At 50.9% G+C, this 24,416-nt stretch overlaps 1 protein-coding gene across 1 annotated transcript in view; it reads left to right on the top strand.

Annotated features, from left to right (window-relative positions):
* Window positions 1-200: 200 nt before the first annotated feature.
* The window catches only part of Rin3 (Ras and Rab interactor 3), a 110,327-nt gene continuing 86,111 nt past the window's right edge, over window positions 201-24,416 (top strand). Inside the window, exon 1 of the mRNA XM_036205992.1 lies at window positions 201-515. Within this exon, the coding sequence (XP_036061885.1) occupies window positions 475-515 (41 nt within the window). The 5' untranslated portion in view covers window positions 201-474. The remainder of the gene's footprint in view (window positions 516-24,416) is intronic.

The raw sequence follows: 24,416 nt of genomic DNA on the forward strand, positions 1-24,416 counted from the left end.
GGGCTGAGATGGAGGAGCTCCCAGTCGGGCCCTGGGCCTCGTCACCTGCCGGCCCTGGGCGCCTCGCTGCCCGGTGCCAACTTGGAAACTTTCCTGTAAGTTTCCCTCGCAGGCTTCCCGGGGGCGGCGGCCACAGCCAGCGCAGCCCTCGGACCCCGGCACCGCCCGCCGCCAAGCCCGGCCCCAGGGGCGCGGCTCGGCTTCCGCGATCCCCAGGGGGCTCCCGGCTGCAAGCAGCCGCCGCCGAATGACTTCTGACAAAAAGCCCTTGACCACCAGGGCCGGCCTCTTCCTGCGAGCCCCGCGCGCTGCGATCCAGGAAGTGGAAGCCAGCGGCCCCGCGCTTCCCCACTGGGCGCGCGGCAGGCGGCGGCGCCTAGCCCGGCCCTCGGCAAGGGACAGCGCTGGCGCCACGCGGAGGTCGCCGCGCCCCTGAGTCCCGCGGAGCCGCGTCCCCCAACTGCGGGCCCCACGATGAGACGTGCTGAGGAGCCCGCGAGTGCCCACCCCGCCGGGTAAGTGGCACCCCGCGCCCGCCTCTCCCCAGGTGGCCCGGGTCCTGCACCTTTGCTCTGCTTGGTCCCCGAGAGTCTGGGGTGCTCAGGAGGGACCCTGGGCTGGGAACATCCTGGGTGTCATGCTGAGATGGGACCCCCCCATCCCACCCCATCCCGCCCCAGCAGGGACCAGGTTCTACAGGGAAAGGGGACGGCCCTGGTGACTGCAACACTTGGCCAAACTTTCAAACCCAGACTTTGTTAACTGGAAAAACAGCGCACATTCCCCGCGCCTGGGCGGGTTTGGTTAGAGTATATCTGTATTTGTACTTGTTCGAGCCCGGTGTGTCTGTGTAGACATGGCTCCTGCCCGGGCTGAACTTTGGATGCAAGCACTCGTTGTCCCGACCCAGCCAGCCCCGTGCACCCCCAAAGCACCGATGCTCTGCTTGAGCCCTCCGCCCCCAGACTCCCGCTGGCTCCCTCCGATCGCTTACGCCCTCAGATCCCAGGGCCAGAAGGAGAGTAGGGTAGTAGGAGCAAAAGCATGAACAACTTCAGGCAGCCCCACCAGGCAGCTGATCCTCTGCCTGAACTGAGGCGCCACCAGGATCCCCTCTGCTAGCCCGCTGGATCGGCTGGGGACAGTGACCTTTGGACTGCCCTCTGCATCTGTGTGAGGATGATCTAGGGTGCTCGGGTTACTTATGGTTGGTGGGATCCCAGGGCACAGATTCATCGTGAAGTGGGTGAAACTGAGTGGTTTGGGGACTGCCATTCTGAAGAGATTCCTACTTAGCTCTTCCCTACCTTCCCCCACCACGAGACTGGGACACTGCCCAGAGCCGTGCACCGCTGGGAATGTAATTGTCATCCAGCCCAGTCCTGAGAGTAGCTCTGGAAGGGTCAGGTTTGAAGCGGCACCGAGGAGTAGGACTTGGTTTCTGGGAAAGCCTTCCAGGACTTTCTGAGGTGCCATGGCTGATGGGCGCATCTGGGGTGCCATACTTTGTATTTCCATTTAAAAGTCCCGGGCCTAGTCCCTAGTGGACTCCCGAGGCTGGCTGGCTGATTTAAGTCAGTGACCTCATCTCCCATGTCCTTGGATCTCCACTCTGTAGAACTGGAATGCTGTACCGATCATGTGCGGCGGGGGGTGGGGGGTTTGAGGGACAGTAGGATGTAACTGGCCCCCATTCGGGTAGGAGAGTCTGACCTGTCGGGACCCTTAAGTCATGTAGATGTGGCTGCCTCCTTCCTCCTACCCCCAATCCCAGCTACTGTTACTGACCGGAAATTCTGTGTTGATGCTTCCCTTGGAAGTGATCTCTGCAGAGACAAATGTCATCCGCTGGGGAACTGGAAATTCCAATGGGGAAGGGGTCTCCTGGGAGCAAACAGGGTAGAAAAGGAGGATGAGGAAGCAACCAGGCTCTGACCTCATCTGCTTCCATTTTCCTCCAGGATGACCTGGCCTGACCTATTTCCTCCTGCCTTTCCTTATTCATGCCTGCACCAGTGATTTAATTTGTGCCTCAGTTTACCTACAAGGATAAGCAATAGTCCCTACTCTTCACAGGTTGTTTTTGAGAGTTAAATTAGTCAAAAGCATTACGCAGACTGGCTGGGAGGCGACATCCTCAATAGTTATTATGTTCATTATTATTGTCATCTGTTGGGTGGGACCCTTCCTTTTGCCAACTGGGTGATTGGGACAGAGTGATCTGACTTCTCCGCCTCTGAAAATCCAGAGTCCTATAATCCCTCCTCCCTCACTTTGGGATTGGACTGGATGAATTGTGGTGTGTGGGAGTGAGGAGTATGTGTTGGTATGTGTGAACCTGTGTGCTCATGTGTGTATCGAGGCCAGCACTGATGTCATGTGTCTTTTTTAGTCACTCTTGGCCTCAGTTTTTTTGAGACACCGTCTCTCACTGGATCTCACTGATTCAGCTTGACTGCCTGATTTTACATGAGTTCTGGAGAGGCAGACTCAGGTCCTCATGCCCACACAGCAAGCGCTTTACGGGTTGAGCCATCTCCCCAGCACCCAGAAGAGTTGTATTTAAGCATCTGTCTATAGGCAGTATAGGGGTTAGGCCACTACTCTGACCTGCCTAGGACAGTGCCTGGTACATGTTAAGCACTCTGTGAGTAGAAATTGCTGCTGAAAATGCTTGATACTCCAGAGGCCCTTTACATGGGAAAGATTCCTAGGTTGCATGTATGAAACTTTGTACCTGGGGCAGGGACTTCAGGGCAACATTTTCAAAATGACCTTTCATACCCCGCCAGTGGCCAGCCTCTGGATACAGAAACTGAAGTGACATCTTCATCTAATGACCCTGGTCCCTGCTCAGGGGCTGGTCCCTTTCAAGTACTAGAGGGTACTTTCCAACACACCCTGCTCCTGAGCTACATGTCTGAAAACTCAGAGGCCTTTCACCCCAAGGCACCCCTAGGCCCTGCTGCTACCAGGGCTGGTCCTGAAAGCTTGAGTCTGTCTTCGCACCCTGCTAGTCCAGAGCCCTCGCCTTTCTGGGGTGGGAGGGATTCTGCTGCTTCTTGAAACAGTTGGCTGGAAGAAGAGAAACTGCAGATGGGTTGTTAGCTACCGGGGCTGTCATTCCCCCCCCCCACACTGTTGCGTGAGGGACTCTGCCATAAATTTAAGACTGTTAACAACTCCTAGAGCCAGCTCTGCCCCCTGACTGGTGTCCTCTGAGGATATAAGTTGGGCAGGGAGGCATAAGGAACCCTCAGAGCAGTCTAGACAGGTGGTCAGAGGGAAGAGAGGACACTGAGTAGAGGTTAAGAAAATCTAGAACATTCTAGGGATGGGGCAATGTGGTTAGCGGGAGCCAGGGCCATAGAAAGTGGGTCTTGCAGGGGTTGATCGGTCTTTGGGGAGTGCTCAGGGCCCAGCTGAGGTTTGCACAGAGGGTGATGGACTGTAGGCAGGCACACAGTAGCTGGGGGAGGGGGGGAGGCTTAGGTAGCCTTGACCATCCAGGCATAGACAGGATGGACAGTTGAGGCAGGAGAAGTTAGAGTGGCAGCCTTTGTTGATAGACTGAAGTTAGATGAATGGAATAGGAAATAAGGGGCAACTCCAGAGAGGCTGAGACTGCTTGGGGTCAGACACCCAACTGTGTGGAGTCCTAGGAGAATGGAGAATGGTATCCCACAGAGCCTATGAGAGCTGGAAGTTTTCTAGGCCCAGGGGAGACCTGGCAGGCACCGGACACTGCCCTGCTTTAGGGAAACACACCCAGTGCATTTTCCTAAGTTTGCTATGTCGAGGGCTTACGGGTTACTTAAAATTGTATTTGTAAAAGAATTCCTCTCTTAGAACAAATGTGGTGAGCCCTGACCCACTCTGTCCTCAATGTAACAATGAGGAAACAGAGATCCTGAAAGAGGAAGGTGAACTTGGTTCTCTGAGTCTTTGGCCTGACATGACACAGGGGTTCTGTTAAGGCCCTGCAGATGAATCCTTAGTCTCTTCTAGGCTCTGAGACTCAGAGATCATCAGGATGAGGCCCCTAGAGAGGCCTCAGCTCCTACAGCCTTGCTGCCTTCTCACTTTCAGGGTCTGATGTTCTCAGGTAGTCTTGACTGGCATCCACCTCCTGACAGAGACCCTGACCTGAGACATGAGGGTTTTCTTATCAGGGATGTGGGGGAGGGGTACAGTTGGCATGGCATGGAGGAGTCTAGGCACACCCCTCCCTGTGGCCCTCCTGGATGCTCCTTTCTCTCTTGATGCCTGCCTGTCCTGGGTCCCAGTCTGTGTAGAAACTTAACTTAAGATGTTACCAGGTACTAGCCTTCTAATACAGATGGGGTCTGGACATTACAAGTGGAGAAACCTACAGCGTCTCTGCCAGAAGCGGAAGGCAGACATGGTATCAGAGGCAGCCCTGTCCATCCTCTCCACCTCCCACAATGAGTCTGCAGAGGGAGTGAGAGCTGGCCTTCAGGGTCCTAGGGCGACTGCAGTTCCTTCCTTAGGGCCTTCCCCCAGCTTCCACCTGTCATGGCCAGTGAATCATTCCGTGGTTCATGTCACTAGACAGTGACGAATGAGCTGAACTGGCAGGCAGCCATGAAAAAAGGAGGGAGAGCAGGTTTGGAGAAGCAAGGAGCCTGGAAAGGCTTGGAAATGGAATTCTTAGCAGGCCTGGGAGGGAGGGTGTAGCCCTGCCCTCTCCAGAAGTGAATAACCCTGTACCCACTCCAGGGACTTTGGAAAAAGAAGACATTGGCCAGGGTTGCGGGATGCAGGGGTGGGGGGGGGGCGTTAGATGGAAAAGATACAGGTGTATGGAGGTGGCTTCCCGGCTACTGTAGGAGTTTGAGAGAATTGTGTGCCTGGAAAGAGCCCAAGCACAGGGGAGGGGATCTAGAAGAACCCCTGAAAGTCTTCTGTGCCCCTCTATCAGTCCCTCCTTAGTGAAGGGATAAGTGACTATGAGTCATCTTGTTCCCAGTTAGTGGATGACTTAGTTAGGGTTCCTATTGCTGTGATAAACACCATGACCTAAAGCAACTTGGGGAGAAAAGGGTTTAGCTCATCTGACGCATCTGCCTCGCAGTTCATCATCAAAGAAAGTCAGGCCAGGAACTGGAAGCCGTGGAAGAATGCTCTTAATGACTTGCTCCTCATGGCTTGCTCAGTCTACCTTTTCATAGTACCCAGGACAGTCAGCACTGCCCAGAGAGCTGGACCCTCACCTATCAATCATCAATTAAGAAAATGCAGCACAAGCCAATTCTCAGAATCAGGAAGTTGCACTGCTTTGTACCCGAGGGAGGTCTGGACCATGGAAGTCTTCCCCAATGATGGACCTAAGGATCAAACCCACAACTTCAGTGGCTTTTCTGGCCCGTGCCCCACTTCTCCTCTGTCATCAGAAGCCCTTATGGTGGCACAGTGTTGCTGATAAGAAAGAGGACGGCTGTTTCAGCTGCTTGGAAGAGTCTCAGGCAAGGAGAGCAGCATTTCCTTCCAGCCCCTTGTCACCTTCAGGTGCATGCTTACCTGTTTAAAAAGCCCCTCAAAGGAGTTCAGACCCCAACGTCTTTACACCCTCCCTAGTCTGGAAGGCAGAAGGGGCTAGATTCCCAGGACATTGAAAAGGGACCCAGCTGAGCCCCACTCCACCATGGTCCTTAACTGCCAGGATGTTATGAGCCCCTCTCAGGGATGGGCAGAGTGGACCATCTGCTAAGCCTGGAGATTGGAGTTGGCTGGAGGTGCAAGTTCTGGGGTCCCTGGCTACCTCACAAGGTTTCAATTGCAGATCTCTGAGCTCAGAGAAACTCAGAATTTTAAGGCACCATTGTTGGGGGAGGGTTGCAGGGTTGGAGGAGAGTCTGGCTTTCTTTGATCTGGAGGCTGCATATAGATCATCTGTAGAGCTAACGAATATCCTGGGGTCATGTCCCTTCTCAAGTTTGGGGATTGGTTTCCTAGGAAGCAATTCTCTGCAGCTCTGGTCCCCAAATAGACTCTTATCTCTGAGCCGCTGTTCCAGGGACATCCAGTAGTTCCCTCCAGTGCTGGCCCATGGTCAGCAGGAATGGAAATCCTACAATAGGAAGGGTGCATCAATAGGGCAGGCAGTGAGTGCTTCTCCTGCCAATGGCTAGAAAGGTAGTCTTCAGAATAGTCTAGAACATGCTATTCCCTTTCCTAAGAAACAAAGACAGATTCAGAAAGGAGCCTTCTGGACCACCTCTCTGTCCAAGCAGCTGGGAGGAAATGCTTTCTCATACTGTGGGGTTTATTTGACAAAACTGTTCTTGCAAAAGAGCTCTGTTTTGAGAGCTCCTGTGGATAAGACCAATGGTTTTTTGAGCTAGTGGAGCTTTGACTGAGGGTGGGTAGGAGGGCTTCTCCAGGGAAAGGTGCCATCAAGCAGGTTTGAGTGACCTCTCAGTGGGTAGAGTAAGAACAACAGGGAGTCCTAACAACCTTCAGTTGTCTATGCAGTGTGTAAGTCGCCTGTGATGTCAACCTTGGCCAGGGTAGAAAGATGGAGATCAGCAGAGACCCTGCCTGGGAAGGGTTCTCAGGCTACCCTCCAGAATAAGGTCTCCTCTAAGGCCTTCTTCACACCAGTCAGCCAGTCCCTGTGTAGGAGGCCAGGAAGTGTGTCTTCCATTGCCAATCAGTGTAGCGTGCCCTTGAAGGAGACAACTGTACAGGCCAGAGGAATCTTTCTTCAGATATCAACAAGGCAGAAGGGGGCTTTCTCATCTCTGTATCTCTCTGGCTGTCAGCCATAGCTGTTCACAGAAGAATCTGGAAGTATCTTGATTTCCACTTCAGATGCAATTCCTCTCCCCTAGATCAAGTCCTGTGAGGGCTGCTCCAAAGCAGGTACAGACCAATAGTCAATAGCCTCAAGCTTTGAAAAGGGTCACAGAGTCCTTCATGCTCTCTTGCCAATTCCTGTTATGTCCCCACTCTGTCGGTAGATTTAAAAGAATGCACCAGCTGAGACAGAATCTTAGTTCCTTTCAGACAAAGTGGCCCAATTCTGCTGGGTTGTGGTCAGGGCTGTCTGTATCTGAGGTAGTTACAGTGAGATCAGGCCACATCCTACAAAGCATTGGCCCCAGGCTCTGGGTCAAGGCTTCATCTTCCTATTCAGGGCCAGGTAGACTAAGGGACCTCTAGTTCTGGCCTGGGAAGGAAAGAATCTATGACAGAGGTAGGGGTGGGACACTGCCCCCTGGGATGCTGGCCTCTTCTTGTTGCCAGCTCTGGGATCTTTAAACAAGCCAAGAGCTTGTTATTCCCTAGTAAGAGGTGAGACTTAAGATTTGTTTACCACCCTACTGGACTGGGACCCAGTGGGGATGCTGGAGCCTATGGAAGGAGCCTGTTTTCTCAAAGGCCAAGCTAGCCCAGAAGGTGAGAGACCTCAGGCATTGGGAAGCCCTCCTCTATAGGCTCCCTGGGGCTCAGAGGCTGGTGAGAGGGTAAACCAGGTTGCACTCAGTCTGATGATCTCTGCCTAATGGGTCAGCTGTCAAGACAGGATTCACCCAGCTCTTCCCAGACTCACATCTGGTTTCCTCCTTCTCTGCTGGTGTCAGAGGCTGTCCATGTGGATGTGTCTAGGACATTAAGATTAAAGGACAGTTTCCAAGGAGGGCATCTGGTGACACTGTCAGTTATACCTGTATCTTCCTGCTCTACGTGTTGGGTAGAGCTTCTAAAACATATTCCTTCTAAAGCATCTTCAGGCACTTCTCAGTTGGTAAATATCTTCCTGTTCATTCATCGACACATTCTCCTACAGCCAGCCAGCTACCTGCCACCTGCCCACTCATCCATCTGCTGACCCACACAGCCATCCAGACAGCTATCTATCCATCTACCACCTGTTGATCCATCCATCATCCACCCATGGTCCTCCCACCACCAGCCAGCTCCCTGCCACCTGTCCACCCACCACTTGTTCATTCATACAGCCATCTAACCAGAAGTTTGGTCCATCTATACCACCTCTACATTCATTCATCTGTCCATCCATTCATTTTTCCACTCATCCATTCATCCATCTATCTATTCAAATGTCCTCCCATCTATCTGCCCATCCATCTATTCGTCTATTCCTCCATCCACTCACTCATCAGTTTATCTCTATCCATCTAGCCATTCACTGAGCACGTAGATATCTAGACATTCCCAGTTTATCTACTAAGGCATGTGCACCTCTGAAGTACAAGGCACTGTAGATAAAGGAGCTGGGGTGGTACTACCGTTGGCTGTGGTGAGCAGGGAGGGTTCTGGCAGGGATAGCACTGGGGTTATGTCTTGAAGGGTGAGTACGTATTAACGACTGAGATCAGGAATACAGGAGAAGGAATTCAGTTAGGAGTTAGGTTGAGTGGGAAGTAGAAAAGTTGGTACCAACAGGCCATGTGTGTGGAGCTCTGAAGAGTCTGATGTGGGCCAGGGGAAGGTGCTGTGTGTGAAGACACAGAGGGGCTTCTACTTGGCTCTCTGTAGAAGAGTTCAGCTTTTATTTCCCATAGTGATGAAGACCACGGGCCTGTTCCTCCACTTAGTGGCAGCTCAGCGGTACTGGGCAAGACACTGCAGCTGAACCTGCCACAGCACCTTCTTCCTCTGGCATTGAAGATAGGGTGGCAACCCCAGCTCCCACAGTGTTGTCATGGTGACCAGAGACAGTGTGCTAAGGCCTTTGGGCTGTGAGAACACTGGGAACTCTGTGTGCATGTGCACATGTGTGCATGCTTGTGTGCACACATACATACACATGTGGATGCTATTGATTCTCAAAAACAATTTTTGTTATCTACTTTAAAAATTCATAGAGAAAAGTGATGAAATTGAAAGCCTCAAACATTTGTCTTAGTCTGTACCCAGAGCAAATGTGTGTTTGTATGATTTTAATCTGTGTGTACATGATGACTTGTGTTCCTCTTTTTGCACCAAACTTTACTTCCTTCCATGTTTCTACATGTGTTGGGGACGTGTGTTGCCTGCCAACCATCATGGCACCATGTGGTGTAGAATTACACTGTGTGTGTGTGTGTGTGTGTGTGTGTGTGTGTGTGTGGCACGCGCGCGCCGCCATGGTGCACGGTGGAGATCAGAGAATCACTTCTTGAGTCAGTTCATCCTTTCCTTCATGTGGGTCCTGGGAATGGAACTCAGGTTGTTAAGCTTGGTGCCAGTGCCCTTACCCACTGAGCCACCTCTCTGGCCTATGTTATGGTCATGTAATGGACAGAGCCAACTTAGTCATTGCCTCTGTGGGCTGCTCAACATCATCCCAAGTCTCCTCTGTGTTCAATGAAACCTCTGAAGACATGTGCGGGTCTGAGGTGGAGGGACGACTTCCTCCACCCTCTACCCAAGAATCTTGGAGTTTGAGGTGACAGTGAAGCAAATCCTCACAGCTAACCCCTGCATTTTAGGTGTGCATAGCCTTTAAGCTGAGCGTTTCCCCATTTTCTCGCAAGTAGATATAGTCATTTGATTAAGTTCAGGACAGTGACGTGTAAGGAGGGAGTCAAATTTGCTCAAAGATGCCTTTACACTGAAAAGATGTGTGTTTCCTCTTGGCTGAAATGCAGATATCATCTCTGGAACTGAGGCAGCCATATTGGATTCTGGGGTAAACTTAAATGCAGAAGCTATACGGGGAGGGATAACAATATGGTTAGGGTCTCAAAACATAAAGCATCATTCTTGCTCTGGACTATTTTTACCCAGAGTTACATGCATCTCCTCATATGAGGGGGAACCTGTATTCATCTTGTCTAAATTACTACGATTTTACTTTTTCTGCTATACAAATTCTATCTTTTGTCCATACCCAGAAATACTAAACTGAATTTTAGGACTATGTGCAAGTCCTTGTTCTCAGTGAGAGCAGAAAGAAGAAAAAGGAAGAGAGGAGAGGCCACCTCCTCTAGACTAGGTTGCAGGCATGTGAGTTTTAGACTTCACTGGAAGCTTCAGGGTATTTATTCTGGTTCTTGTCTGACAGCAGAGCCTTGTGCTCTGGGATGTGTCATACCTCCTCAAGACTGCTGCATACCATTGTGCAGGTTGTTCACTGCTCAGATGTGCCTGGCTGAGGGAGCGCCAGTGGGGGAGGGGGGAGGAAATTGCATTTTGCTCCGAGCTGAGTGTCATGACAGCTGTGTGGGAGGTGGGGTGGGCTCGGCCTGCTTCTAGGGAGAGCAAAGAGCATCTTGCTCCAACTTGCACAGAGGCACTCTGTGGGCCATTGGGGACTCCAACCAAAGAATACACTAATTAGCATACGTGGGGCATAGAATACTCAGCCCAGAAGAAACGCACTGAGGGACAGTGGCCAGGGCTGGGGAGAATCTTGCATCCCAGGGCTTGGAGGGCATGCACGCATCCCCCTGAATGAGGGATGCCAGCTCCCAGGGTCACACCTAGGCCTGCAATCACTCACTTCTCTGTGCCTGTCAGTTTTCCTTGGAATGGACCCAGTCAGTATGCCCTATGTAAGCAGGCTGCAACTCCTTAGCTTGATGAATTTGAAGCCCTCTGAGCCACTTGGGGCCCAGTAGGCATTTCCTGTTTTCACTTGGAATCTCACTGGGTTGGTATGCTGGTTTGTGTATCCAGGTCCTCACAGCCCAGTGGGTGGCTTCCAGTTGGGGTGATCACAAATGCAGGCCCCACAGATGTCTATGCCCAGACTTCCTAGTGGAACCCACATGGCTGCGTCCCTTCAGGCTGCTAGGTAAAGAGAGTGGATGACCCTGGCTGTGGAGGCTACTACAGGAGTCTCGGCTAAATGAGGCTCAGGATCTGGACCAGATCTTGGTAGAGGAGACAGGGTGCAGTCAGGTCGCTGCAAGTTGCCCTAGAAGGAAGAGTGCATGGGACCTGACACATGCATGTGTCTGCAGGTGGGGAGGGTGCTATCCCCTCCCCAGGCAACTCCCCAGGGACAGGGCAGCCATGGCTCAGCATGCTCTCAGTGAGGCTAGTCCACTGTGGTCAGAGAAGAAGGGTCTAGAGCAAACTGGCAGGTTACACTTTCCCATCTCTGCCTCAGTTTCCTCATTGTACAAGTAAAGTCATAACTGTTCCTAAATCAGAGTTATTGGATTTTGTGAGTTAATATGTGTGAGCAGTTTGAACAGGGTTGATCATAAAGTAATTCTGTGACTTGGTTTTCTGAAGGTCTCTGCTCCTCACGCTCATTTGCTGGTCACTCAGCCGCCTTCTGGCAGTAACCCAGTTCATAGTGTTTCTATGTACAAACTGGTCTCTAGTTCCTGTCCATGATCTGCTTTGACTTGCTTTTAATCCTTGGGATGGATGCTTGCCCTCTCTAGTCTTTGCTTCCTCTGTGAATGCAGCATGGAGATGCAGAGGACCCATGTGCTGGTCACCAGAATGAAGTAAGTGGTGGGTGGCCTCACAGCCTTCACACAGTGACACTTCACAAAGGCTTATGACCTCCCCATTTATGGTGGGGTGAGGAGGAGGCCTGCTTCTTGGGAGACCCTTCCCCCCCAAATTTGGAGGCTGGGAGAGTCTCTTACAGCTACCACTGACCAATCCTCCCTTTCCTCCACAGGGAGCTGAGTGAGCAGGCTGCTGCTAGGCTCTGAGTGGAGAGCCACCCCACCCCTACCCCCATCCCTTCCCCCCCCCATGGATCTTGGTTTCCCCAGAGTCCTGTGTAGAAGCCAGGCTCACAATGGCTACCACTGGTATCATGGAATGGGGACATTTTCAGTGGATCCTCATACTCCATAGCTTTTGTTTGAAAATCTGCCTGCTGGCTGAAATTCATGTGAAACTCTCTAAGAGTGCCTGCCAAGGGTTAGCAATTCTCTGACAGGACAGCAGGTGACAAGGTGGACACACATCCTTCCATGGTCTCTCCACTTCGTGCTGCATACAAAGGTCCTTGTCAAAGCATCCTTCACATCAGATGTGTTCTGCATCATTGTGCTTTTTGTTGGTGGTGGTCGTTTTATTGTTCTAAGTGGCCCCAATAGCATTGAAATATCTTGTTCCTAAGCACAGGAGGCCATGATGTGTCTGGGAGATCTATGGGGCACTGCAGGCTTCTGACAGGCGTGAACTGTGATGCCGTGGCATGTGGTGTTTCGTAGTAATGAAACACACACTGGAGGGTGTGTATTCACTCAGCACATAACTGAACCTCAGGCTGGCCAGAGGCCCTGAGAACAGGGTTCCGTATTGGCTCTCAGTATTCAGAAGTAAGAATCTGAGGCTAAGCCTGCCAGCTCCCTCCCTCCTAGGCCTCCAGGCTGTGGAGTGTCTGCTTTATCTGTGGTCTGCCTAGAAAAGCACACATTGTCCCTCAGGCCCTGCTTGGGCCCTGGGACTTCCCTCACCTCCATTGAAGTCTGAGTTTAGGAAGGCCAGTTTCTGAGGAGGTCAGTAGTCAGTGTAAGAAGCTTTGGTTCTGTGACTCTAATAGAAGAACTCTTGGGAGTGTGAATATTGTGTGTTATTGGGACAGGAGCAGGGGCTCTGAGCACTTTCCCCGCCCGCCCCCAGAGCTGAGGACCAAACCCAGGGCCTTGCACTTGCTAGGCAAGCACTCTACCACTGAGCTAAATCCCCAACCCAAGTGGTAAACCATCTTTTTGTTTGTTGGTTTGTTGCTTTTGTTTTTGTTTTGTTTTGTTTTGTTTTTCGAGACAGGGTTTCTCTGTGTAGCTTTGCACCTTTCCTGGATCTCGCTCAGTAGACCAGGCTGGCCTCGAACTCACAAAGATCTGCCTGCCTCTGCTTCCCGAGTGCTGGGATTAAAGGCATGTGCCATCTCTGAGCACTCTTGACTGTGCCCTGATTACCCCAGCTTGCACCCTGAGGATCTACTTCTGACCACTCTGTTGAGAATTCTCCCTATGGTCGCCGTCTTCCAAGGCTGAAGTTCTGGTGCCTCTTGGCCAGTGAGGAGACCAAGACAGTAGAGGTAGAACAAGAATGGAGCTCCATCCCAGCCAGATCCTCTGCCTAGCCATGCATCCTCTGAATTCTGTATCCTTGTGCCACCACTGAGGCTCACACCTGATGCCTCCCTCGATCCAGGAATGCCTTGGGTCCCTGCTAGACTGCCGTTTGGCCTTCCCATCATCCCTAGCCCCACTGTAGGGTGATACCCAAGCTGGAAGGCACAGAAAGGATGTCAGGCCACACTCTGTCCTTGGAATTCCAGGGGCACTTGAAATGGGTGTGTGGAGCATATGCCCTGAGTCTCTCCCTTCAGCTCCCACTCTCCCCCACCTCAGGACCTCACCCTGCCTCAAGTTCTCTAGCCAGTATCTTGCCAGCTTCTGCTGCTATGACAAAATGCCCGAGGCAGCGGTTTGTAAACAGTAGCAGTTTCCCTCTCAGAGTTTTGGAGCTGTGAAATTCAAAATCAAAGTGCCAACAGGTTCAGTGTCATGGGGGGGGGGGGCACTTCCTGTTTCTCACAAGGCTGCTGCTGGCTCTGTCCTCACATGGAAAGGGACCAAGCTGTGTTCTGGACCTCTCTTCTGAGGGAAAATATCCACCCACAAGGCTTCACCCTCCCTCATGATATAATCCCTTCCCAAAGGCACCATCTCCTCATACCATCCCATAAGGTAAGGCTTTGTCATGGGCACCTGGAAGCACAAGACAGGGGTCTGTGACAGCCAGTGTCTTCAGCTTCAGCCTCTCATCTGAACACTCACACCTGTCACATGTCACATCTGATCGGGTAGTTGGATGTATAGTATCAGGGAATAACTGAATGGTAGGGTTTCGGGCCAGGGCAGGCAACTCTGTTAGGCTTTTGAAGGTAGCCCCGGGAGTGGCTCCCTTAGAATTGGCAGGAGACTAGTCAGCCTGGGCTGCACATAAACACACCTGACACCTGACAGAGGAAATGCGGCCACAGCCGCTGTTTGGGAGGGTGCCAAGTGACTCGGTGTCACAGATACTGGAGAGACGTGATGCTTTGGTGGTTTGTGCAAGACGCGGATCAGGCCTGTGTCCTGTCTGCACCCTCTTGTTCTTAGCGGTGACCCAGGGAGAGGCAGCAGCTGGAAGGCAGCCTTGCATTCTGAGTCACCTTTCGGTTCAGAGATGGGGACTCCTTTATCAAAGCATGCTTCCTTCTTACAGGCATCCGTGCCCTCCAGTAGCCCCAAGAAGCCGATAGGAGCACATAACCTTTTTCTTGTTTTACTGCTGAAGAGACAGATTCGGGGGGCGGGGGGCGGGGAGTGGGTAGCCAGAGCTCACACAGCATGTCAGTAGCAGAGGCTAGACCCGATGATTGCTCCCTTCCCAGGACAGTACTTTTCCTACCCTACTCAGAAATGTGCAAGTTGGATAGATCGGTGGCCATAGCCAACCTTTTACTGAACCAGGTGCCTTGGTTCTAGGGTTCCCCATGGCAGCCCTTCTGGGTCAGTCAGGATTGGTACTGTGACTAGAAGAGTAGTCTTCGTACACTGCAGGCAGGTGCCTGGCTGAAGTGCCTGGTCTCTGACCCCTTCTGTGAGTTGTATCCCTTCCCCCACACCCTGAGCTCCTGTGTCAGTACGCAGTGGGGGGCAGAGGGTGTGCGCTCTCTTCCTTCTCTCCACCTCAACCCTGAGTAAGCAAGCAGCTTACAGGGCCAGAGGTGGGGTGACAGCGTGCTGTGGGAGACACTATGTACCGTCGTGCTCAAAGCTAGAATGGCTGGCCTGGATGGGGACTCTCTACCCCTGGCTGGCTGTACCTCAAGCCTCCTTGGTCCAGTTTTCTTCAAGAGCTCCCTCCCTAGGAAAAGGAAGCAGCAGAAACAGGGAGGGCACCAAGCTGGGGGAACCCCAGGGCAGCTGGAGTCAACCTACTAAAGTCGAGGCCTGGCGTCCAGCCTGCCGCATGCAACAGTTCCTGGGAGAAAAGCCATTGGTGGCAGGGTGGTGTTTCTTTTGTGAGGGGCTTTCCCAGCAGGGCTGTGCTTAGGGAAGTGCTGCATAGTAAGGATGTGTGACTCTCCCTCCCAGTCCCCTTTTCTGTCCAATCGAAACCAAATTGCCAGAAACACACATTCATGAACACCCTGAAAAGGCAAACAATAGAGAAGTCTAGATCTGCCTTAGCCCCTGGGATAGCCACCGGCCTTGTGTAGCTATCCACATGTTAAATGCAATGCGTGAAGACTGCACCAGGTGGTAGAGGTCTGCCAGGTTGCCAGCATCACATGGACTTCCGGGAGACAGCACTGGCTACACCACAAACCAGCAAAACCTGCCAGCAGCCACTCACTAACGTCTGGAATGAGTTGGATTCCTCCGGCCCCATCTTATGTACTGGCACTTTTGGAGTATCCTGGAGACAGCATTCTTGCACTCAGACAACTCCACATACACAATCCTGTCTGATCCCCCTGGCTTCTGGCCCTATGGCTAGATGAGGATATTTCCCCTACAGAGGAGGGAGCTGAATGTGTTAGTTGGCTCAGAAAAATACCCAACAGAATCGACTCAAGGAGGAAGGGTCTGTTCTGTCTCACAGTTTCCAGCTCCCATCATGCTCACTGGCTCCGTTGTTTTGGGGTCTGTGTGTCAAGGCAGAGCGTCACAGTGGGAGTTGTCTGCCTCACCTGTGGCTGGGCAGCAGTGAGGAAATGTCACTTGTGAAGTAAAGCCACCGCCCCCCAAAGCTCACGGAACCATGATCCACAGTGAGTGACTGCCTGCATGAGGTTGGAGTCCTCGTGACCTGTCACCTCTCACAGGCCTCACTTCTGAACTCTGCTACCTTGGGCCCTTCACTCACAGGTTTTGGGAAGACACTTCAGAACAACTCTGTGATGCTGGAGCACAGCGAAGGCAAAGAGCTTCAAATGTGGGGAGTGCTGGCCCAGTCTTCCCCTGGCACTGTCAGGGTGTCCAAGGTGCTCCTGGACACTGAGCCACTCCTTCCCCGCCCCCAACCTGCCCAATTCTGCCCTTTCACACAAGAAACCCCAACAGGCAAGTAGCAAGTAAGTCTGGAAGGCTTGTTCCTGGGTCTCCATTCTTTCACTTGTGTGTGTGTGGTGTGGGGTGTGTGTGTGTGTGTGTGTGTGTGTGTATACACATCACATATATATGCTCTGTATGTGGAGATCTGAGGACAACCTTGAACTCAGGAGCCTTCTGTTTTTGGTTTGAGATAGGGCCTCTCATTGGCCTGAAACTTCACCAAGTAGGCTAAGCCCGTCTTCATCTCCCATCTTACCATCTCGTAGATTACAAACACGCACCACTGCACCCAGCTTCTTTTGTGGGTTCTAGGGATGGAACTCAGAGTCTACCATTTTTTTTTTTTGAGTCAAGCTCTTTCCTGACTGAGCCTCCTCAGCTCTATTCTACCTTCATAGTTTCCCGTTACTTTCTGATAACAGCAATTAGTATTAATATAAACTTACAGAAGTATAGTCTGTACAGAAAAGTATAGAGGAGACAGAAATATTGGTGAAATTATTAAGGCCACTCTACGTAGTTAAAAGGGAGGTTTATTTTGTGGGGTAACTTACAAATGAAGGGATAGGTAACAAGGTCTGGGAAAGGTATGGCGCAGTCCAGCGGTGTTCTCTGGAGAACTCTGCTTGGTCTACCTCCAGCGTCCAGGGTCCCAGAACCAAGAGAGACCTCTCCTCTCGATCCTGGGTCTTCCGCTTCCTCCCTCAGCCCCGCCTTGTGGGCGTGACCATTACCAAAGCCTCGGTGGGGGTTGGAACTTCCAGGCCAAGGCTGGGATGGCTACCCACTACACAGAAATCTCTGGATCTTGATGTGAAGGAGGCCATGGTACCTGGTGCTCTGCCCATGTAGAGCCAAGGCCGGGTTCCCCTCTCCTATGCCAGGGATTGGAAGGGGGCTGTGTCTGTCTTCATGGTTATCCCTACAAGCGATAGTCAGATTTTCAGCCTTTCCCTCTCTTCCCTCCCCCCTCCCTCCTCCATTCACCCCACCACCACCACCACTCTGTCCAACAGAGAAGCTCAGGACATACTCTCTTCTGTCCTTCTGTCCTTCTGTCATTATTAGCCACATCCAGTCATTCTTCCATAGCAATACACAGCCTCCTCCATTTTTGGTTTTTGGTTTTTTGTTTTTTGTCTTGTTTTTTTTCAGTTGCATAATTTGCCCTTCCTTTCTCTGATCCCTTATCAATGGGCACTAGGTTGTTTCCGGTCATTTCTCCTGTACAGACAGTGTCTCCAGTGACTCCAGGGAATAGTGGTTGTTCCAGGAATCATTTTGCACATGGCAGCACCATCTGTGAAGATGACCCTCCACAGCTGCTAGGTCAAAGGGCATGTGTGTCTGCAATTGTGTTAGAAGTTAAAAAGTTAACCCTCTATGGAAGCTGTACTGCCCGATGTTCCGGCCAGCTAAATGGACCTTAGGAACTTTTTAATGGCTGTCTATTATTTCAGTGTTTGTACTAAGTTCAGCATCTAAAGTTAAGATCAAGTATGGATGGATATTGCCAGTTGCCTATAATGCTAATGTGTCTTTATACATCGTTCCTTTTTCCTCCTTCACCTCTGCTCTGTGCTGGGCTGAGGTCGTGGACATCCTCGGCACCAAAACACAGACTGGGAACGAGAGGGGATCTGCATGGGTGGGGTGACACCTTCACCATTTGATTCTTTTTTCCCATTTTCCTCAACTGTGAATCATGGCACAGGAAACACATTTGCATTCTTGAGAGAGTTCTTTGAGGTAGGTTCTAAAAGAAAAATGGCCTACCATAGATAAGCTTAGCCCAAAGAGGGCCGAACTCTGTGAGTGGGACTGCATGGTACTGCTCAGCCACACATGGGTAATCCTCCTAAGGAAAACTTAGCTTTTTTTGGAGTTTCCAACCACATTTGTTATATCCCTAACCCACAGTGTAGTCACATGATTCAAAATCAGAAAAGATAGCAGGATGACATGGAAGGTCCTCCATCTGTCCCCTCTGGGCACATCTTGGCCCGCTTTCTCTCTGTCCCTGCACAGGTATCCTGAGATCATCCTGATATGAGTGTGTAGCACATGTGCCCAGGGCTTGTCCCTGCCATGGGGACTTGGGTCCTGTGCCTTTGAGGTTTTTAACTTCAGTCCTGGCCAATATACGGATCACTGAATCCTGCCTTCTCCGTACTTTCTCCATATCTAATGACGTTTCTGGGTGTCTCTTTTGGGTGGATGCGGGATGCCAGCTGCCCTTTGTTTTAAAGATTTATTTTTAGTTATGTGTCTGTCTGTCTTTCTATCTGTGTGTAGGTATATGCACATGTGAGTGCTGGTGCATAAAGTCCAAAAGAGGTGTCAGGTTCCCTGGAACTGGAGTTACAGCTGTCTGTGAGCCACCCATTGTGAGTGCTTGGAACAAAACTCAGGTTCTCTGCAAGAGCAGTACATGTTTTAATAACTGAACCATCTCTCCAGCCTGCTGGCTACAATGCTTACTTCAATAGTATTATGCTTAGCCTAGAATCGGACATCCATAGCAGAGCTATATCAATATAATGGACGGGTGGATGGATTGGTGGGTGGTACCAATATTATCAGGCATTGCTTTTGCTGCAGCACAGTGTCAAGCTCTTAGAACCAGTATATAAAGTGCTCAGGCTCCCACCCCCACTTAAATACATGTGCAGAGAGGCAAAGATAGGAGCTGTCATGTGCAAAGGCTACCCAGCTGGGACTCTTTCTGCAGGCTGCCTGGTTTTCAAGCTTACATCCTCAGCAAGTTAGTTTTTTTGTGATTTTGGTACCCGCTATGGCCATCTAGGAAGAGGGAACCTTAGTTGAGATAATACTTCTCTTTAGTTACTTTCCTATTGCCATGACAAAACACCATGACCAAGGCAACTATAGAAGAACATGTTTATTGGAGGGGGTGAGTCTGTGGCAGGCAGGCAGGCATGATGCTGGAGCAGCAACTGAGAGTTTATGTCTTATTCACAAATTGGAGGCAGAGAAAGAGAACTAACTGGGAATGGCATGGGCTTTTGAAACCTCAAAGCCCACCCCCAGTTTCACTCCTCTTCTAACAAAGCCACGCCTCTTAATCCTTCCCAAACAGTTCCACCAACTGGAGACCAAGCATTCAAATATGAGCCTACAAGAGCCATTCTCATTAAAACCACCACAGCCTCCATCAGATTGGCTTGTAGACAAGTCTGTGTGGCATTTTGTAAACAGATGTTTCTCTCTGGCCTGCCTATTCCCAAATACCTGGCATCTGCTTCCCAAATAATTTACCCAGAGGCTTAATATAAACTATAAAGGCTTAGTCAATAGCTCAGGCTTATTACTAACTAGCTCTTACATTTTAAGTTAACCCATATTCCTTATTTATGCTCTGCCACGTGGCAGTACCTTTATTAGCATGGCACATTCATCTCATGCTCCCTCTACATCTGGCTGGCGATTCCTGACTCTGCCCTTCTCCTTCTCATCATCCTTAGTTTGGTTGCCCTGCCTATACTTCCTGCCTGGCTACTGGCCAATCAGCATTTTATTAAACCAATTCGAGTGACAAATCTTTATAGTATGTAAGAGGATTATTCCACAGTAGCGTTTTGTTGATCAGTGATTAATATAGGAGGCCCCAGTCCACTATGGGTGGTGCCACCCTTGGACAGGTGGGTCTGGGATGTAGCTGAAGTTTTCCTGTGTCCTACCTGGCCTGCAGTCAGGACAAATCTCTCTCACCCCTCAGTCGTGTAGCCGCTCAGACCTAAACAAATAAACACACAGAAGCTTATATTAATTAAAACTGCTTGACCATTAGCTTAGGCTTACCACTGACTAGCTCTTACACTTAAACTCAGCCCGTTTTGTTAATCTATATGTTGTCACGTGTTCCATGGCTTTACCTGTGTGCCATTATGTGCTTCTCCCTGGATGGTGGGCTGGTGTCTCCTGACTCAGCCTCATCTTTCCAGAATTCTTCTTGTCTGTTTATCCTACCTATACTTCCTGCCTGGCTACTAGCCAATCAGCTTTTTATTTATCAGCCAATCAGAGCAACACATTCACAATGGAAAGACATTTCCCCATCACTGGGGTATGTAAGACAGCAGGCTGAGCAAGCCGGTATGCAAGCAGCTTTTCTCCATGGCTTCTGCCTCTGCTCCTAGTTTAGTTCCTGCCCTGACTTCCCTCTATGATGGGCTATAATCTGGACCTATAAGTCAGATAAACCATTTCCTCCCCCAAGTTGGTTTTGGTCAGCATTTTATCACAGCAATAGAAAGCAAATAAGAACATACCCTAGGTACCAAGCAACACAGCCCTGGTCATACCGATGGCCAAGAACTGGCACAATCACCTGCAAGCTGGGACCTGATGGGAGTAGACAGTCCCATCCAAGACTCAGGGAGTTGGGGCAGGGTAGTAGGCCCAGGTCAAACATTAGCAGAAGGATCCTGTGATCCAGAGGAAGTACTGAAGGAAGACAGAAGGACTCAAGTCAGGTGCATGGGTGTCTAGGGCCCAAGAAGAAGAGAAAGCAGCCAGGGATGAAGACATAGAGGGTGGGGCACAGTGAGCAGGTCAGAGCATCTGAGAAGCAGGTTTAGGGCTGGCCTATCATAGTGGAGGCTGCCATCCACAGAGCCTTAGCAATGCCTCTGTGGCCTCTGTGGGGCCCATGTGGATGTGGATGTGTATGGGGGGTGAGTGTGAGTCCAGAGGGAACGCTGGAACCCATGGTAGATTCAGGAAGGCAGGGCTGGGAACTGGGCTGTGACTATTGACTTGGGAGAGACGAAGGCCTCTGTAGGTAGACACAGAAAACGTGAAGGCTTCAGACTTGCCAGACCCCTTGATGTGGGCTGTGACGTATGACCTGAGGTGACCTGGTCTGCTCTCATTATTTCCGGGGGCCGGAAGACCTGCTTGAGCTGACTTCCCTTCTAAGAGGCTGTGGGCAGCCTGCAGAACTGGCCAGCGCTGGGCAAAACTGTGGAGGGCCTATCTTACCGTGAAAGGCTTTCGGTGTTAGGAGAAGGTTCTGGTCACTGCCTGTGGGTACTGGCCTGGACCTCCAACTGTCACTCCACCCTAGAAATGGGCTGCAGGTGTCTGTGGAGCATGGGTGAAAGAGGTCTGTAGCCAGCTACTTCTCCTGTTGGTCCTGCTTCTCTGCAGCCTGGGCCAGACGAGGAAAGAGGCAACAGCTGGGGCTGAGTTGTGCACACTCAGGGGAAAGGATCTGGCAGAAGAGACGAGGCTGGCCTGGCCTCCTGCCTTTTCTGTGCTGTCTTCTGGAGCAGGGCCAGCCCAGCTAGAAAGAGAAGCCTTCAGAGGCCCACAGCCAAGGGTCAGATGAGTCATAGAGACAGGGAATTCGCAGGGCTAGAAGGACCTTTAGTCTTTGGCCTGAGAGAGAGAGGCCCAGTCAGTGTATAGAGCAGCAGGCACAGCTATTCTCCCGTACGGAGCCCCCCACAGACATCACTAGTTGACCCCCACGGTCTTGTTCTATGTACCCTCAGCATAACTGTCTTGAGTATTGCCAAGCAGCTGGGGTTCATGTGGAGAAATTCAACCTACCAGGCATCTGAGGTTGAGCCCAACCCTCTCCTTTTCCTGAAGAGGCTGCTGAATTGAGAGATGGGGGAGGGGAGGTGCCTGGTCCCCTATCAGACTCCATGCCCAATGCCATCCCTGTTCTGCCGACATCAGCATGTGTTACGAACTCCTCAACTCACAAGTCCTTGTCTCCCTTCATTTCTATGGTATAACTCCACCCTCAGACAAGTTAATCTGCTACAATTTCTCCATTTATTGAGCTGTAGAAAACTGATGCTTGCTACCTTAGGTCTTATTAACAGGAGTTAACTGAATAGAATGCTGTCTGTCCATATAAAGCAATGCCATCTGTCCATAAGAACCAAAAGGTTGCTAGAGAAACCCTGATAGGCTCCACCAGTCACCACAACATTGCGGGTGGACCTCGAGAATGTTCTGCAAAGTGGAAGAAACTAAACAGTGCCCAGGTTCACTTACAGGAAATACCCAGACTAGTCGAGTCTGTAAAGAGAGAGCAAATGAGTGGTAGTTGGTGATGGGGGATGGGGACTGACCAGTGGCTAACATGTTCTAAGACTAGTTGTGGTGATGGCTGTGCAGCTGTGACAATGTTAAAAACCATGCATGGAGTCAGATACTCTTAGAACTATTTAAAATTGACAGCTTGGTCAGCATATTTCTAGAGGTGGTGTGTGCCAGCATGTGGCTTGATGTCTGTCTGGAAGAAGCAGCTAACAGATGTTCCTACTGAGTGCTTCGTGGCAAAAGGACTGCTCAGTCTGACTGGTGCAGATCCTAGAGAAGGAGGTGCTGTGGGATGGTCTTTCTGTACGCTGTATGCGTTGTTACCATTGGTTAGCCAAGAATCTGCTGTGGCCTATGGCAAGGCAGAATAGAGCCAGGTGGGGAATCCAAGCAGATACAGACAGAAGGAAGGCAGAGTTGAGAGAGACACTGAGCACTGCTGGGGATTGGGGGGGGGGGGGGAGAGATGTAATGGAACACACAGGTAACACCACAAAGTCATGTGGCAAAACACAGATTAATAGAAATGTGTTGAATTGAGTTGTAAGAGCTAGTTAATGATAAGCCAAACAGTGTGTAACTCATATAAGCCTCTGTGTGTTTACTTGAGACTGAATGGCTGTCTACAGGGAGGTGTACATTTTGTCATCACAAAGTTGGGGGGGGGGTGCTATATAGGGACAAGAGGTTGTCACCACAGCCCTGCAAAGTGCAGAAAAAGCAAGAGTCTCTTGATGAATCTAGAGCTTACCAGTTGGCTAGACTGGAATTACAGATGCACATTGCCACAGCCAGCTCAATCCTTATGTTTACAGCAAGCACTTTATCAACTGAGCCGTCTCCCAGCCCTCACCCTGGCCACCTCTGTTCTAGTAGGACTTACTCCCCAACCCTGCCTATTATCACTAAGTCTCGACTCCCTCCTGACTGGTCGGAGGGCCTCATCTCAATAGCAGTAGCTATTTGCTATGTCAGTGATGGACTGAACTCTTGGCTCTGCTGTCTCTTTTAGTTCTTACCTCACCACTAAGGTAGGTGGCATGGTCTCCCTTCCCTGTTTTACCAAGGACATAAGGCTCAAAGGATGCAGTGGCCCCAGAATGAGGCTCTACGCTTTCCCTGAGACTGTAACCTGCCTTATGCTACTGTGAACCATCCTAAATCTGGTGAAAACACCAGGCTTTCAGGTCTGGTGACCTTCAGTGTCAGCTGCTGCTCTTTGCCCAAAGTCCTATTAGCTGCCACAGGAGAGAGGAACAGTTCCCAATGGCCTTCATGGGCTTCTGCTCTGATGTCCTAGGGATGGCTGCCCAAGCTGCTCCCTAAAAATACCTGGACCCCAAGTCTCTGGGTGGCCGTAGACTCCCCCCAGGGTGAGCTCTCCAATTCCTTCCTAACATGGATGTGCAGGCTTCTGACCTGACTCCGAAGCTCTGAGAAGGCAATGCACAGATGTCTTCTGCATGGAAACCAAGAATTGCTGCTGAGCTCAAGCTGCCCGGGAAGGTAGTGAGTCTCTGTCCCTCATATCAGATGGGGTGAAGGGCTTATGCCAGCAGAAGGAAAAGGCTTGGGTTCCTCAGACTGCTTTCCCCAGCACCTCAGAGAAGGAGGTGCAAGCACATGGGCTTTTTTTTTGTTTTTTTTTTTTAACAAATGTTGGAGCACAGGGCTGGTGGGATGGCTCAGCAGGTAAAACACTCTGCTGCCAAGCCTGACAGCCCTGACTTTGATCACCAGAACCCACGTGGTAAAAGGAAAGAACCAACCAGCCTCTCACAAGTTACCCTCTGACCTCCACACTATTATAGCACCTGGGCTCCACAGCTACACATAATAAATAAACGTAATTTGAAAATTAGAACTATTCCAAGTCCAGAGAAACCTACAGAAAACTCAGCAATGCCCTGCGTAGCTGCAATCCAGCTTGTGACATCCCAGTGTGTTACATTTGCCTTGAGTCTTTCTTTTATGGTAATCTTAGAACCCTGGTCAAAGTGAGCACCCTCACACCCCCACACCCTTGCCCTCCCCCCCCCCCCTGCTGCCAGGAACACCCTCACCTCCCTACTGGGGAGCACCCTTACCCCCCACCAGGGAGCACCCTCACCACCACTCCAGCCAGGGAGCACCCTCACCCACATTGGTGAACTGTGGCCACAGAGGAGACACACAGCTGTGATGAATGCTTTTGGACTCAGGAGTTTGCTTATTGCTCTTCGTATTCTGGTGTTTTCGTTTGTTTGATTTTAGGACTTTCTCTTTGGGCTTCATCCCAGACTCCTGGGGTAGCTGCAGGAACAGAACAAAGAATTCCTGTGGCAACTC

This window comes from Onychomys torridus, chromosome 14, assembly GCF_903995425.1.
Source record: "Onychomys torridus chromosome 14, mOncTor1.1, whole genome shotgun sequence".
NCBI classification, from domain to species: Eukaryota; Metazoa; Chordata; class Mammalia; order Rodentia; family Cricetidae; genus Onychomys; species Onychomys torridus.